The sequence below is a fragment of the Balearica regulorum genome, chromosome 4 (genome assembly GCF_011004875.1).
Source record: "Balearica regulorum gibbericeps isolate bBalReg1 chromosome 4, bBalReg1.pri, whole genome shotgun sequence".
Classification (NCBI taxonomy): Eukaryota; Metazoa; Chordata; class Aves; order Gruiformes; family Gruidae; genus Balearica; species Balearica regulorum.
Genome location: NC_046187.1, coordinates 7,352,700 through 7,367,297, shown reverse-complemented (window position 1 = coordinate 7,367,297; position 14,598 = coordinate 7,352,700). Strand labels below are relative to the sequence as shown.

The window sequence follows — 14,598 nt, the reverse complement described above, 5'->3', positions numbered from 1 at the left end:
TATTCTTACAAAACTAAATTATTCTTTTAAAGAGCCATCATATTAGTTTAAGAACTTTAGGCTTTTTAAAATCAGGTGATTTTTATTTAGATAAATTTGAGTGAAAAGCAGATACTTTCTCATTAACAGCATAAAGGGAAATAGACAAAAGTACATATGTACAAATGCTTTAATTATTTGTTTAAAGAGGCTTTTTAATAGGCATTTTACTTAATTTCTTCTTTTTTGCTACACACACAAATCAAGTACCTGTGGCATCTGGCTTGATTATACCCCTGAATTGAACAAGGACATTCTTCATCCAAAGAATCTCTTCTCGTGCGTGGGGCATGAGTGTACCACTGTGGTACCACCCATGCAGATGTCACATCTCAGGGAGCCGTACTTTCCATAAAGTTAATGTTAGATACCGGAAAGCTACTGGAATCTCCAATAAAAAGAATCAAAAGTGGATGTGAAAGGGTTCAGTTTAGTCTCGGAGGCAGCTTAAGCACCATTCATCCACTTATTCATAGCCAAAAGCAGACAATCTGTCATTCATTTTTCACTCTTCCTTTTATCTCTCGTTCAGTTCCAGACAGCCAGATATTATTAAGAGCTGATATTTATCCATACTTATTCTGGATCAGAAATCTTGCGACCATAAGTCTTTCTCATATTTCTGCTATTTGCTGGTTCTGGTGCTGAATCCCCAAATCAAATCAGTAGCCTGATTTGAAACTGAAACTTTTCTCATTAGCTGCCACTCCAGAAAATAAATGGCGTGAGACCGCTTCAGGAGAGATTGCTTCAAAAAGGAAAAATCTAAGTTGTCCTCTGATTTTTTTCATTGTAGGTCGGAATTTGTTTGGGTGGTTTCATGTTACTTTAAAATCTTTATGGGAGTTGGATTTTTACATAAAAGATAATTTTTATATATTTATGTAGTTGTAAAAATTACTTCTGTAATGTTAAAGCTTTGAAAAAGTTTATTTGTTGGTTTGGTTTTTGGAAAACAAAATTATTTAGAAGGCTTGGGAAATAAACTGGGAGCTTTTAATTACTGTTTCCTTTCTACTCATTACCACTTTGAAAACATGGTACCAGGGAATTTCACGTTTCCTAGTAAAAAGTTCTGTGTGAATTTTGAACCTAGTCACTTTGTAATTAAAGAGGGAAGACTAAATTGTTTTAAATGGACTGTTACCTGTAAATCTAACTAAACTTCTGTGCAATGACACGGGCCAGTGAGAGCAGCAGGTTTCAGCCTCAATGTCTCTTAGCGTCTGGGGTAGAGGCAGTGAAATTTGTAATGCGTATTATACTGCAGATGCACTAAAAGCTAAGTGTGCTGCTTGAATTTTCAGGTGCATTTTACTCTGCTGGATACCTTGTTCTTTTTGAGCAGGTGTGCATAAATGGCATAGAAATACCTAATTTAATATATGCTTAGGTCAGCAGTATAAATTATTAATGCCAAAACATTGCCCTGATTTTAATCATTTAGATTACTTTAAAGTTAACAATTTGGCTAAATGAAATATATTAAAATGCATTTAAAACTTTCCCTTATGTAAATGTATTTAAAGATATGAAAGTAGAAGGCCATTTTTAAGTATTTACTGGAATCTGCTAGTTAATAGCTTATTTTTTATTATTAAAGTTTGAAAAGGTTGACATACTGTAAAAGTATTTATATAGCCAAGATAGGTTTTTTCTTTTCCTTTGAATGACCCTAGGTCTTGCCAAGAAATACATTTGGAACTGGTTTGTTTACAGAACTGCCAGGAATTTAATAAATCAGGAAAATCCATATTGGAGCTCCTGTTGGGTTGAAAGTGATGTGTTGTAAGAAAAATTTTAACAATGCAAAAAGCAGGGTCGTGGGATTGCAAGTTCTGTCTACTGCCCTCCCGTTTTGCTGAGCTGAAGTAGTTCATGGGAATGCATCTGAAACAAAATGAGCTTTCTCTTAATGTTTTGCTGCTTCTTGTCCGTGAAAGTGAGTTATTGTATCTGGTAAGGTTGAAAAGCAAGTTTGCAAGATCTTTGTTTGGAAATGTAAAATGACCTCATTTAGATAGATGTTTGGGCAAAAAAATAGGGCTTTGTTTTCCTCCTTCAAGCTAACAACAAGAATTTAAGATTAAAAAAAAAAAATAATTCTATCTGTAAGGCCGCTCTCGAATTATTTGGTTATTATAGTATGGCATGGTGCAGTGGTTAAAGTTAACAACCTATTTCTGTTCAAATATCTGTTACAATGGAAGTTTGTTAATCCGAGCCCTTAAAGAGCACATTGTGCCTGGCATATGTGGAGATCTGTAGGAGTGCAGAGTCCTTCTTGCTATACAAACTTGTCTGTAGATACCATATATAGGATCTCATTAACAAGGAATATTTGGAAATAATTGCAAAAGAAAAGAAACAATTTTTAGCTTCTGTGAACATACAGCCAATCAAATAGTTGAAATTACTGACTTCTGGAATATTCACTGCTCTGAAGCCTTCTGAAATGTATTTGTTTGGCTGAAGTGCTTAGGCATTTGGCATGTCTCAGGTAAGTACAGAGTCAGGCCATGTTTTTAACCCAGATATTGAACAAAGTAATGATACAGTCTCACTTAAAGGGACAAACAAACAAACAAAACCCAACACTCACACACCAACCCTTCCTTTTTTACTTTTTTTTGGAGGGCTTGGGAGTTTTTATGACATCCAAAATGGTTTTGTTCACTTTCCCACCCATTTTGGGAAGCAAAATTAAGATTGGTATTCAAAGAACATTGCAAGATAAGCAAAAGTCTTTTGCTTTTGAAGGACACATACAGGGACCAAGATGCTTAAACAGTTACCACTCTGCAAGTTTTCATGTGAGGGCTGGGAGTCAAGGGAGGTGAAGTGTAGTCATTAGTGAATGCTGAAATCTCAGGATTGCTGCCGTGCGAGTCAGTCAGGGGTTTTCTCATTGGGGAAATGAAATCGACTACTGTAAAAGCTGAAAAAACACTAAAAATAACGTACGTACACAGAGATACATTGGCAGGAAGGATGCAGGCATGGGATTAATGTGAGAGACTGGGGATGCTGTGAGCGGAGTCACTTAGGGCTAAACACATTGAGGAGGAGTTTGCAGAGCCCCGTACCGTTCTCATTCAGCCAAGTGACAGTCAAATCGGTACTAGGAGGAGCAGAGAGGTTCAAAGAACTGGAAGGTGAGTGAATGCAGTGGTTGCGTTTGTTCTGAAGTGAGCAAAACGTGGCTGTTCCCTGCACGGGTGGGACAACCAAAGGGACACGTGCGTCTGGTTACAGCTCTGGGTATGCGTACGACTGCGAACGCGGGCGCCAAGCCATGCCCTGGTTTTAATGCCTCTGTTTCCGCTTCTGTATCTTCTGAAGGATCGTAACCTAGAAACAGCTTTTCACTTGAAGTGGAAACTTGGGATCTGCGGAATCACAGGGCACCGTCTGGTCTTGCTCAGCAAGATTTCTTATTTGGATTATGTGCAAGAATTAAGGGCTTGACAAAGTTACATACAGAATATTTTAATCAAATACATAGTAAATCAATGAATTATGCCATTCTGCAGATCAGGTCAGGACATTACTTGAAATTGTGACAAATTATGGTGGATAAAGATGGTTCTGTGTTTCTTTTGAGAGAAAAAAAAATGCCTCTGTGGAATGGAGAAAGATCCCCCCAAAATAATTATTTTCTGCCTCCTGGCCTTCTCATTCAAAAATCTTCAAGAGACAATCTTATTAGTGTAGCCTTACTGTGAGAAATGACTGTGCAAAAGGTGTCCTATCCAGTGATTTGATTTTGGGAAGAAGCATGATTCTGTTTTAGGTATGTCCTGTTGGATTTGTAATGCTACTGTAATAAATAAGGGAAGCAGAAATATTTTAGTAGCACTGCCATAGTTTGCCTCTCAGTTCTAATCTGTTGTGGTTTTACAATGCTCATGTAGACTAAACAATGAACAGAGTGAGCTTAATAGGACATTCAGAACCTCTGCTGAAGACACTCGGGAACAAAAAAACACAGCTTTGTTAGCAGGCAGAGTTTTCAGTCAGAACAAGTTTGATCCACAGAGTGTTTAAATACAATAAAAACATAGATCTGAAAGTTGCATTCTGCAGAGTCTCACTTAAAATTAGTTATTCCGTGGAGATGGAGCCTAAATTGCATTGAATGCGTTGCTCTGTGGTTGCTTTTCCTTCAGTGTAATTTGGAGATTAGTAACTGCTTTGGTTTGAAAAGCAAAGTTGGGGTTTTTTTATAGATAGTTGAGCTGACTGTAAGGAAATGTGTGCAGGCTGCTACGCTGGAGGAAGAGATTACAGCCTGTCCCTGGAGAGGTGAGGTACAGTTCTGGCCTCAAAACACAGTAGTTGAAGCTGCTGTGTCTGACCTCTGCGGTTTTCCCATAGCTTCCGGAAGAGTAGCGTTCAAACAATGTAATGTGTTGTTAATCAAAGAGGGTAGGTCTTCATCAAATGCTTAACTTGGCACTACCAAAGCAAAGGTTTTAAATGACAGAGATAGCAGTGTCGTCCGTACAACTGTATCTTCATTCCACCTCCTTCTTGAGAGCCGTACGGGCACTGAGGTTGCCCTAGGGACTTCTTCGCATGCGCCGCTAAGAATAGCGTTCTTTGCTTTGGGGGTGGGGGGGTGAATGTGTAGGGAGGAGATGTACACGGTATGCATGGATGAAATAACTTCCCTTTTTCCTCTGAAGAGTAAACAGGTTGGGAAAAACAATGAGATCATGTGACTATGAGAAAACCTGTTTCCTTGTACAGTGAGTCACCTACCAAAGAACTGGGATGTTTTTCTAACTCAGCCCTTACTTGAAAAAAGTAGGGAATTTTTAGTGCACAGAGGTGTAAAGATATTTTTGAGTCTCTCTCCTGTATTGTAAAAGCTTTTAAAAGAAACTGAGATGATTATCTCAGTTAGAAATTAGTGATTTATGCACATTTCATCATGCATATGCACCAGGTGTGAATAACCTCTTCTATAATTATATTAATATAATAGTTGTCTTAATCTAAATAGCTGAAAATTATTTGGAATTCCATTTTTAACCACATGGGAGAAGGGTTTATTCCTTTAATAGTATAATAATACTTAATAACCTTATTTTGGTGGCAGTTCTGGTGGTTTTGCTTAGGTGTTTAGTATTGTCCAAGGTAGATGCACAATGCCTAATTCAAAGTGATTTTTAAAATTTTCTTTGTTAGTAGCATGTATTTCTTATAGTAGATGATGATAAAAATGTGTCTATTATCAAAGTTCTCTGCTGTTGTTATTAATTTACATTTACTATGTGTACACCCAAAATATATTATTGTGGGTGTTCCCTACCCAGAAATGTCTATCTTTTTTTTTTTTTTAACACTGAGTTAAGTGAAACTAATAATAGTAACTTTCTTCCCTTTTAATAGGTTTTCGAAAAATAAGTCTGGATGATCTACGAAAGGCTTATATTGTGAAAGATGTGCAACAATATATTCTGCATCGTTTAGATCAGGAAGAAGCCCTAAGACAACATCTCACAAAAGAAACTGCAGAAATGCTGAATCAGCTCCACATCAAAAGCAGCGGTTGCTTTTTGTATCTGGAACGTGTCCTAGATGGAGTTGTGGAGAATTTTATTATGTTACGAGAGATCCGTGATATTCCGGGAACGTTAAATGGCCTATACCTTTGGCTCTGTCAGAGACTTTTTGTGAGAAAACAATTTGCAAAAGTCCAACCTATTCTTAATGTAATTCTTGCAGCCTGTAGGCCATTAACCACAACAGAACTGTATCATGCAGTGTGGACCAAAAATATGGCGTTGACGATGGAGGACTTTCAACGCAAATTGGATGTCCTGTCAAAAGTCCTTATTGATGGACTGGGAAATACAAAAATCTTGTTTCATTACAGTTTTGCAGAATGGTTGCTGGATGTAAAGCACTGTACACAGAAATACTTGTGTAATGCAGCAGAGGGACACAGAATGCTGGCAATGAGTTACACTTGCCGAGCAAAGGATTTAACACCATTAGAAGCTCAAGAGTTTGCATTGCATCTAATTAATTCAAACTTACAGTTAGAGACTTCAGAGCTGGCGTTATGGATGATATGGAATGGCACACCTGTCAAAGACTCCCTGTCAACCTTAATTCCTAAGGAACAAGAAGTATTACAGCTGCTGGTAAAAGCTGGTGCTCACGTCAACAGTGAAGATGACCGCACATCTTGTATTGTTCGGCAGGCTCTGGAGAGAGAAGATTCCATCCGCACCTTGTTAGACAATGGAGCTTCAGTAAACCAGTGCGATTCCAATGGGAGAACGCTCTTGGCCAATGCAGCATACAGTGGCAACCTTGATGTTGTTAACTTGCTGGTTTCAAGGGGAGCAGATTTAGAGATAGAAGATACTCACGGGCAAACAGCACTTACCTTAGCTGCTCGGCAGGGACATACCAAGGTCGTCAATTGCTTGATCGGATGTGGGGCTAACGTTAATCACACCGATCATGATGGCTGGACGGCGTTGCGATCTGCAGCGTGGGGTGGGCACACAGAGGTGGTCTCTGCGCTCCTTTATGCCGGAGTCAAAGTGGACTGTGCAGATGCTGATAGTCGAACGGCGCTGAGAGCAGCAGCTTGGGGAGGACATGAAGATATTGTGCTGAATCTGCTTCAACATGGTGCTGAAGTTAATAAAGCTGATAATGAGGGCAGAACGGCTTTGATTGCAGCCGCATACATGGGGCATAAAGAGATCGTGGAGCACCTGCTGGATCATGGTGCAGAGGTAAACCATGAGGATGTGGATGGAAGGACTGCGCTGTCTGTCGCTGCGCTTTGTGTACCGGCCAGTAAGGGGCATGCCTCGGTGGTTAGTCTTCTAATTGACCGTGGTGCTGAAGTTGACCATTGTGATAAAGATGGCATGACTCCACTGCTGGTAGCTGCTTATGAAGGACATGTAGATGTTGTTGATCTGCTTCTAGAAGGAGGAGCTGATGTTGATCACACAGACAACAATGGTCGTACACCACTTCTGGCAGCAGCCTCCATGGGCCACGCTTCAGTTGTAAATACTCTCTTATTTTGGGGTGCAGCTGTTGATAGCATTGATAGTGAAGGGAGAACAGTTCTGAGCATAGCCTCTGCTCAAGGCAATGTTGAAGTAGTACGGACTCTGCTGGACAGGGGGCTAGATGAAAACCATAGAGATGATGCAGGCTGGACACCTTTGCATATGGCAGCTTTTGAAGGTCACAGGTTGATATGTGAAGCTCTTATAGAACAAGGTGCTAGAACAAATGAAACTGATAATGATGGACGTATACCTTTCATATTAGCTGCACAAGAAGGTCACTATGATTGTGTGCAGATATTACTGGAAAATAAATCCAACATTGATCAGAGAGGCTATGATGGGAGAAATGCTCTCCGGGTTGCTGCTTTAGAAGGTCACAGAGATATAGTTGAACTACTGCTCAGCCACGGGGCAGACGTAAACTACAAAGATGCCGATGGCCGGCCAACGCTTTATATCTTAGCATTAGAAAACCAGCTTACGATGGCTGAGTATTTTTTAGAAAATGGTGCAAACGTAGAAGCGAGTGATGCTGAAGGAAGAACAGCACTCCATGTTTCCTGCTGGCAGGGCCATTTGGAGATGGTACAGGTGCTGATAACATACCATGCTGATGTGAATGCTGCAGATAATGAGAAAAGATCTGCTTTGCAGTCTGCTGCATGGCAAGGTCATGTGAAGGTAGTGCAGCTTCTCATTGAGCATGGAGCTCTGGTTGACCATACGTGTAATCAAGGTGCTACTGGACTCTGCATTGCAGCCCAAGAAGGGCACATTGACGTTGTCCAAATATTACTGGAGCACGGTGCTGATCCGAATCATGCCGACCAGTTTGGGCGCACCGCTATGCGTGTTGCGGCTAAAAACGGACATTCTCAGATTATTAAATTACTGGAAAAATATGGTGCATCTACTCTGAATGGTTGTACGCCTTCTCCAGTCCACACAATGGAGCAAAAGCCCTTACAGTCAGTCTCCTCTAAAATGCAGTCATTAACAATGAAGTCAAATAGTTCAGGGAGTACTGGGGGAGATATGCAGCCTAGTATGCGTGGCTTATCTAATGGGCCTGCTCACGCCTTCAGTTCTCCTTCAGAGTCGCCTGATTCTACGGTTGATCGTCAGAAGTCATCTTTATCAAATAATTCCCTGAAAAGTTCCAAAAATTCTTCTCTCCGCACCACGTCGTCAACCGCGACTGCTCAGACAGTGCCCATTGATAGTTTCCACAGCCTGTCGTTCACAGAGCAAATACAGCAGCATTCCCTGCCACGCAGCAGAAGTAGGCAGTCTATTGTTTCTCCTTCTTCCACAACTCATTCCCTAAGTCAAAACCATAATTCGCCAAGTAGTGAATTCGAATGGAGCCAAGTAAAACCTAGTTTGAAATCAACTAAAGCTAACAAAGGGGGGAAAACGGACAACTCCAGCAAATCCGGGTCTGCTGGGAAAAAAATAAAACAAAGTGGTTCCTCCCAACCAAAAGTATTAGAGTATGAAATGACTCAGTTTGATAAACGAGTACCTATTGCCAAATCTGGGACAAGCGTGCCACTTAAATCAATGCCGACAGAGCCACAGTGCAAAATTTTAGTCCCGCCAGCTCAGCAAGAAGTTGGTCGATCTCAGCAACAGTTCCTAATTCACCAACAGAGTGGAGAACAGAAGAAGAGAAATGGAATTATGACCAATCCCAATTACCATCTCCAGAGCAATCAGGTTTTTCTTGGTAGGGTTTCTGTCCCACGAACAGTGCAGGATAGAGGGCATCAGGAGGTGCTGGAAGGCTATCCTCACGCAGAGACAGAACTCAGCCTTAAGCAAGCCTTAAAACTTCAGATTGAAAGTAGCGACCCAAGCTTCAACTACAAGAAGGAAACACCGTTATAAAAGGTAACCTGTCCAATCACAAAGGAAGCAAATGCATGTGTTTCATCGTGTGCATTTTAAATACACCAAAATTACGTTACATTGTTATTTATAATCATAATTGCTTTCTTAATGAAAACCACGAATGTTAAAATTTTAACCTGCCGAGTATTTGTTTTGCTGTTGTTGAAAAGTATCAACCATAGAGGGAATTGGATCACAGTCATATTTTCTGTTGAATTCTGATTGCTCAAATCATACCCTGCTGTCTTTGATACATGACTGAATAAAACAGCAAGTATCATGTAGCATTGATGTGGAATTTTCTTTTCAAACATAAGGACAGCTGGGAATTTTAATATGTGATATTTTCAGATATTACTCAGTAATTATTTCATTATTTACAAAAATGCTTTTCAGGAAGCTTCTGAAGATTCTTGTGAGTTACTGGCAACCACTTTACTTTTGTGAATTTGGATTTTAAATATGAAATCTCAGAATCATAATTACCTACAAATTAAAAAGTTACAACACACTAAAGCTTTACTTTTATATTTCTGTTACTGTGATGGTAACTCTCCTATAAAAGAGATGGCATTCCTCAGAGCGAGATTAGAATCTATGTTATGGTACCAATATTCTGACCATTCTGTAGTTCTTAATCAGTGGAGTTCATTTAGGTTTCTCACTTTTTCTCCCATACTGAATTTTAGGCTGAAGAAGAATTTTCATGTAGCTTTTTCAGACCCGAACTGTCAGTGAGTCAGCGAAAATAGAACTATTTTTTTCCCTCTTCCTGATGAGGTTTATCTTTTTTTTAGGGTATTGGGAATGTGGTAATTATTAATATAGTTTCTATTTGCATTTCAAAGAAGCAGCATCTTTATGAAATGTATGCACATCTCTTAGTGCTTATTTGCAATTTTTTGTTTGTGTAAATGCTGCATTTTTGACAGATCAGACTGCTGCTCCTTAGAACAAGAATGTTCTTGCTCATAGACTGGGTTCTGCTGCAAGTCATCAAAGGCTGCAAGTTTCTAGGACAATTGCAGGTGGCGCAGAATCCACAAATGGGATGTTTTCAGCTGTCAAAAACATACAGACAGGTTTTTCCCCAAAATGTCCTGGAAATAGATTTCATTTTAATGGAATGCATCTCTCTAGATGTAGCTGAGGTCTCTTGTGGATTAAAATACTGTGCAGGACTCCAAGATGTTTCCGTGGGGTTGGCATTTTGGTTAAACTAAGATATTTGAAACAATGCTGTGTTTCAAAAAGCTGTATACTAGAGCCTGCACATTTGTAAAATCCAAATATTAGCAAAGGGTCAGATGAGCTGTGGGGCAGGCAAAAGTGGAGAGGCAGGACAACGGGAGCCAGCATAGAGAGGAATAAGCAGGTGAGAGAGAATGGGCCCTAAATCGTCATAAAAGTCAAAAGGACTTCAGATTCCCACAGTTCTACATCATGTCCAAACAGGATTTAAATTTGTTTATAATTTTTTTATTGCCTCCATAGAACATATTAAAAAGGTATAATTAAGAATTGCATTTCCTAACTCTTCTGTACCTGAGCCTGATGTTCAGTGCTTGCTTTCATGTTATGCTTTATTGTAGATAAATTGTATGGTTCTGATATAGGATGTATTGATTTGACCTGACCTGTCAACAAAAGACTAGTTTTGATGAATTTTCTGTCTTTGATTTTAAAATATAAGCAAAGCGTGTAAAAAAAACAACAAAAAAACCCAAAAAAAACCCCCAACACTCCACATACAATTTTGAAACTCGAGCTGAGCTTTGCTTAATGTGGAACAAGTAGCACTTTACTGAAAATTCAGGGATTTTGTCCGTGAAGTACTTGTTCATGCAAGTGGCTAAGCACATGAAGGATAACTAAATAGTTCATTTTCCTTTTTCTCTTCAGAATTTTTCATAGCTTCATGTTAAATATACAAGTTTAAAACAATTTTGTGTGGATTATGAATTGCTTGGCACAGGCTATAATTTACCTCCTCTTTTGCCAAGTCTCCAGCACAAAAACAGTAATTTCCCTGACCAGTGAATAAATTAGTCACCTGTGGAGAATCACATCAGAAAGACTGTACCGGAGCACCTGCGGAACGGCTTTCCTTCCCCGGCTGCTGCTTCCGAGCTCTATTCAGGAAGCTCTCCTGCTGTGAGGACCTTGTAGCTGCTTTGGATGGTAGAGAGCCCAGGGAATCAATCCTGAGATTTCAGTTGGGCAGAAAATACTTTTCATTACCGGTGTGGTGGTGTGTGGTAATTGGAAACGATATAGCTCTCTTTCTGACAACACTGTTTGTATTGTGGAATATTTCAAAACTTACTGTTTCTATTTTGTACTTTTAGGCCAATTCCATGATGCTATGAACAGAAGCGCTTCTGCTCCGAATGATTTATCAGCTGGCTGGGATGAAAGCATACAATGCTTGTTTAGTCCACCTAGAAATTCAAGAATGTGATTACTACAGTACAGTTACCTTAATTACTGTAACGTGCCTACATTTTCAGGCTGCCTTCTCAGTATAACCCTCTGTGCTTCAAAAATTTATTTTGTGTACTTTGTATTTAATACACAGAATGAGCACTTTTTTTTTAATTGCAGAAAGATAGAAGCTGTATTTCCCTGACAACAGCTGAAAATGATAAGAACAAGGAATTCCGATTTCCTATTCCGGAACGCTTGGTAGAGGTGCATGTACCACACTGAACTGTGTATGGAAAGGCAGTGCTTTTTGTATTTATTTTCCTGTGGCTAAAGAAAATAAGCAAACAGTTCCTCACATTTGCATTGTCGTAATGTATGGTTAGTTCCCTGTGTACTTCAAAAAGTTCTCTCTCCAGAAATACGAGTCTTGTAACAGTATTTTATAAATACTGTACCTGTGTGTTCTGTCTATGTAATAGCTGTTCAGTGGGAGCAAAGGAGTCGGACTGCGACCACCTGCAGCGTCTTTGGGGTTTTTAAGAGACAAAATCCACTGTCTGGTACTACAGCACCAAATCTGGATGGCAGACTGTGACCACTGAAAGCAATGGGCGAATTTGGCCTTGGACACCTGATCTTAAATAGCCTCTCTTATTGTTATGGTAATGAGGTAACTGAATATGGGTATGTTTTAGGTGCTAAAGTAAAAGGTCTGATCCTGCTTTCATGTATATCTTTATACGTTAGAAACAGTTCTTTCTTTTTTCCAAGGTAAAAGACTGTATTGAGAATGTCAGTAAAACAAACCACGGAAAAGACAGACGCTTTGTTAATGAGGCTGAGAGAATATACAGTGAGTACGATGGAAAAGCAAATGGTTAGTAATACCGTTGTCTGGGGAGTACAGAGATTACTGAGTTAGCCCTGTCCTGAGACAGTAACTCTTTAAAGCACAAACTTGTATGAATGTGGTTACTGCTTCAGACAGATTAGGTAGAGCCAGCGTGAGTATCTCGGTACCTGGAGCATGGTTAATCGGCAGCCTGGAGGGTCCATCTACGGATAACGGAAAGCTGGCTCCCCACTCTAATAGCAGAAGAATTCTACTTATATGAAAGAGAGCAAAATCAAGGCTATTGTTGTGAAAGTGAACAGTATGACTTTTTCCTTTGAATGTGCACATCTTACTTGCACAGCTCTGTGGGTGATAAAATGAAACAAGTGGGTTATTTTCTCCTAAAAATGCAAGCTATATTCTACTATTCACCATTACACAGCCTCGCTCTTTAGAAAATAAGCCTATTTTTGTATGTATTTCTTCTAAAGGCTTGGGATTCATCTTTTTCATACTCTAATTCTGATCATTCCACAAATAAAGATGATAGAAAGCTGAGGTTATTTTTCATAGAGGATTGATTAGATGTACGGCTATCCTTAAACTTTGATAAATGGCCCCTGGATCTATATGTAGTGCGTATTCTGAGGCACTAAAGGGCTCCATGTCTTGTTATTATGATTAACAATCATCAGAACGTGGGGTTTTTTTAGTATCTTGCACCTCCATCCTTATTTGCTTGTTACTAAATGTAAAAAGAATCTTTTATAGGCAGGCATTCAGCATATAGTAAAATTAGATGTTGAAAGTTGACACACGGCAATATTGATTATTCTGAATGTTTCATGTATGGAATTTCTTGTCCCCGTGGGACAATTATAAAATAAACATAACGGGAGTCCGGCAGAATGGCCTTAAGAGGGTTAGTGGCTCAGTAAAGAGAGAGTACCAAAATGTTCTCAGCAAACTTGTTCCGAACCTCAAGTACAGTACATCTGCAATACTGTGCAAGAATACAACTTTTCTTAGTTTATTAGATGTATGTTTTGTTCTGTAGAAAGGGATCCCTGAATGCCGACATTTTTCTACTGACCTTGACTGTCATTGGGATTATATTTATTTAATTTTATTGTGTTGTTATTAACTGCACCTTGTGGACAGAGGACGTAAAAATATGGCCAGTTTCACAAGGGGCCACAACTTATAGATAGCCTGATGGTTTTTGTGTGAATAATAGTTACATTTGAAACAGTTGCTGGGGAAACCTTATATCCAAATCAGCAGAAAGTAGACCTGTTAAATGTTTTCAGAATGACAGTTCTTACAGATTTCGAGTATCGCTTTGGAACAGAGCATGAATTGCTTTAAAACATCTACTTTCTCAGAAGGTCCGTGTAATTCCACGTTGCTGTTGCGTGTGATTTTTAATATCATCATTCGTGAGGGTTTTGCGTACAAAGAAAAGCTGCTGTTGCCCCCCCCACGTTGTTTGCTCTGTTCTGCTCGTTCACATCTGTACAACCAAGGGGAGGCGAATGGAGTTGCGTAGCTGTGGCTCGGCACGGTTTCTTCTGGCAAGGCAACAGTTCTCACAACCTAAAAAATCCTGAATAAAACATGAATCTTGTTGCTCTTCATCCCATTTCACTGGTCCTTGCAAGGTCACCTCCACAAGACATCTCAAGTTCTTGATGGGAGCGCTAGGGAAAAGACAGTTTTGCGGACCCTGCTATCAATACTGTATGCATGTGGAAAAACTCTTCAAAAGAGAAATGCATTAAGAGATACAAAGGCACAACTGATGCGTTTTTGTCTTCTCTGTGATCAGTATTGAAAACATTACCATTTATTTAAAAATAAAAAGGTATTTTCCCTCATCAGTTACTCTGCTATGCAAATGTCTGTTATGCTTAATATTCCCCATCTGAACTCCTCAGTTAACTCAGTTTGCAGATAGACTGTTTTTCCTGGAGTGGGTTGTAAATAGCCTTTAATGTACATTGAATGAATTTCACATTGTAAAATTTTTATTTTATTCCTTGTATTATATTAAGCGAAAATCCCTGTGTATATGAAAGTGCATAATAAATATATTTGCTTTTCAGCAGACATCTAACTGTTTTAATTTTACTACCTCGTTTCCTGGGACATCTCAGGAAAAGATTATTAAACTTGAGTGATGTGTGTGTAGTACTTAATGAAACACGATGTATGTGTCCAGTAGGCAGTCTAGGCTAGCAAGACTCAGACCCTGATGTTAATTCCTATGACCCTGCTCATCACTCAGCCAACGTTTCACATCAATCTGAGTCAACCCTGAGCATTTGCAGGAGAAAATTTGCTGCATGTTCT

General features: G+C 39.3%; 1 protein-coding gene across 4 annotated transcripts in view; it reads left to right on the top strand.

The window, feature by feature from the left end:
• Nucleotides 1–14,355, top strand: part of ANKRD50 (ankyrin repeat domain containing 50) — a 43,175-nt gene extending 28,820 nt beyond the window's left edge. For 2 of the 4 annotated variants that reach the window (XM_075751112.1, XM_075751113.1), the window contains exons 4-5: nt 5,437–8,984; nt 11,333–14,355. In XM_075751112.1, the coding sequence (XP_075607227.1) occupies nt 5,437–8,981 (3,545 nt within the window). In that variant the 3' untranslated portion in view covers nt 8,982–8,984; nt 11,333–14,355. The remainder of the gene's footprint in view (nt 1–5,436; nt 8,985–11,332) is intronic. The other 2 variants (XR_012835191.1, XR_012835192.1) reach the window with 2 other exon arrangements.
• The last annotated feature ends 243 nt before the right edge of the window (nt 14,356–14,598 follow it).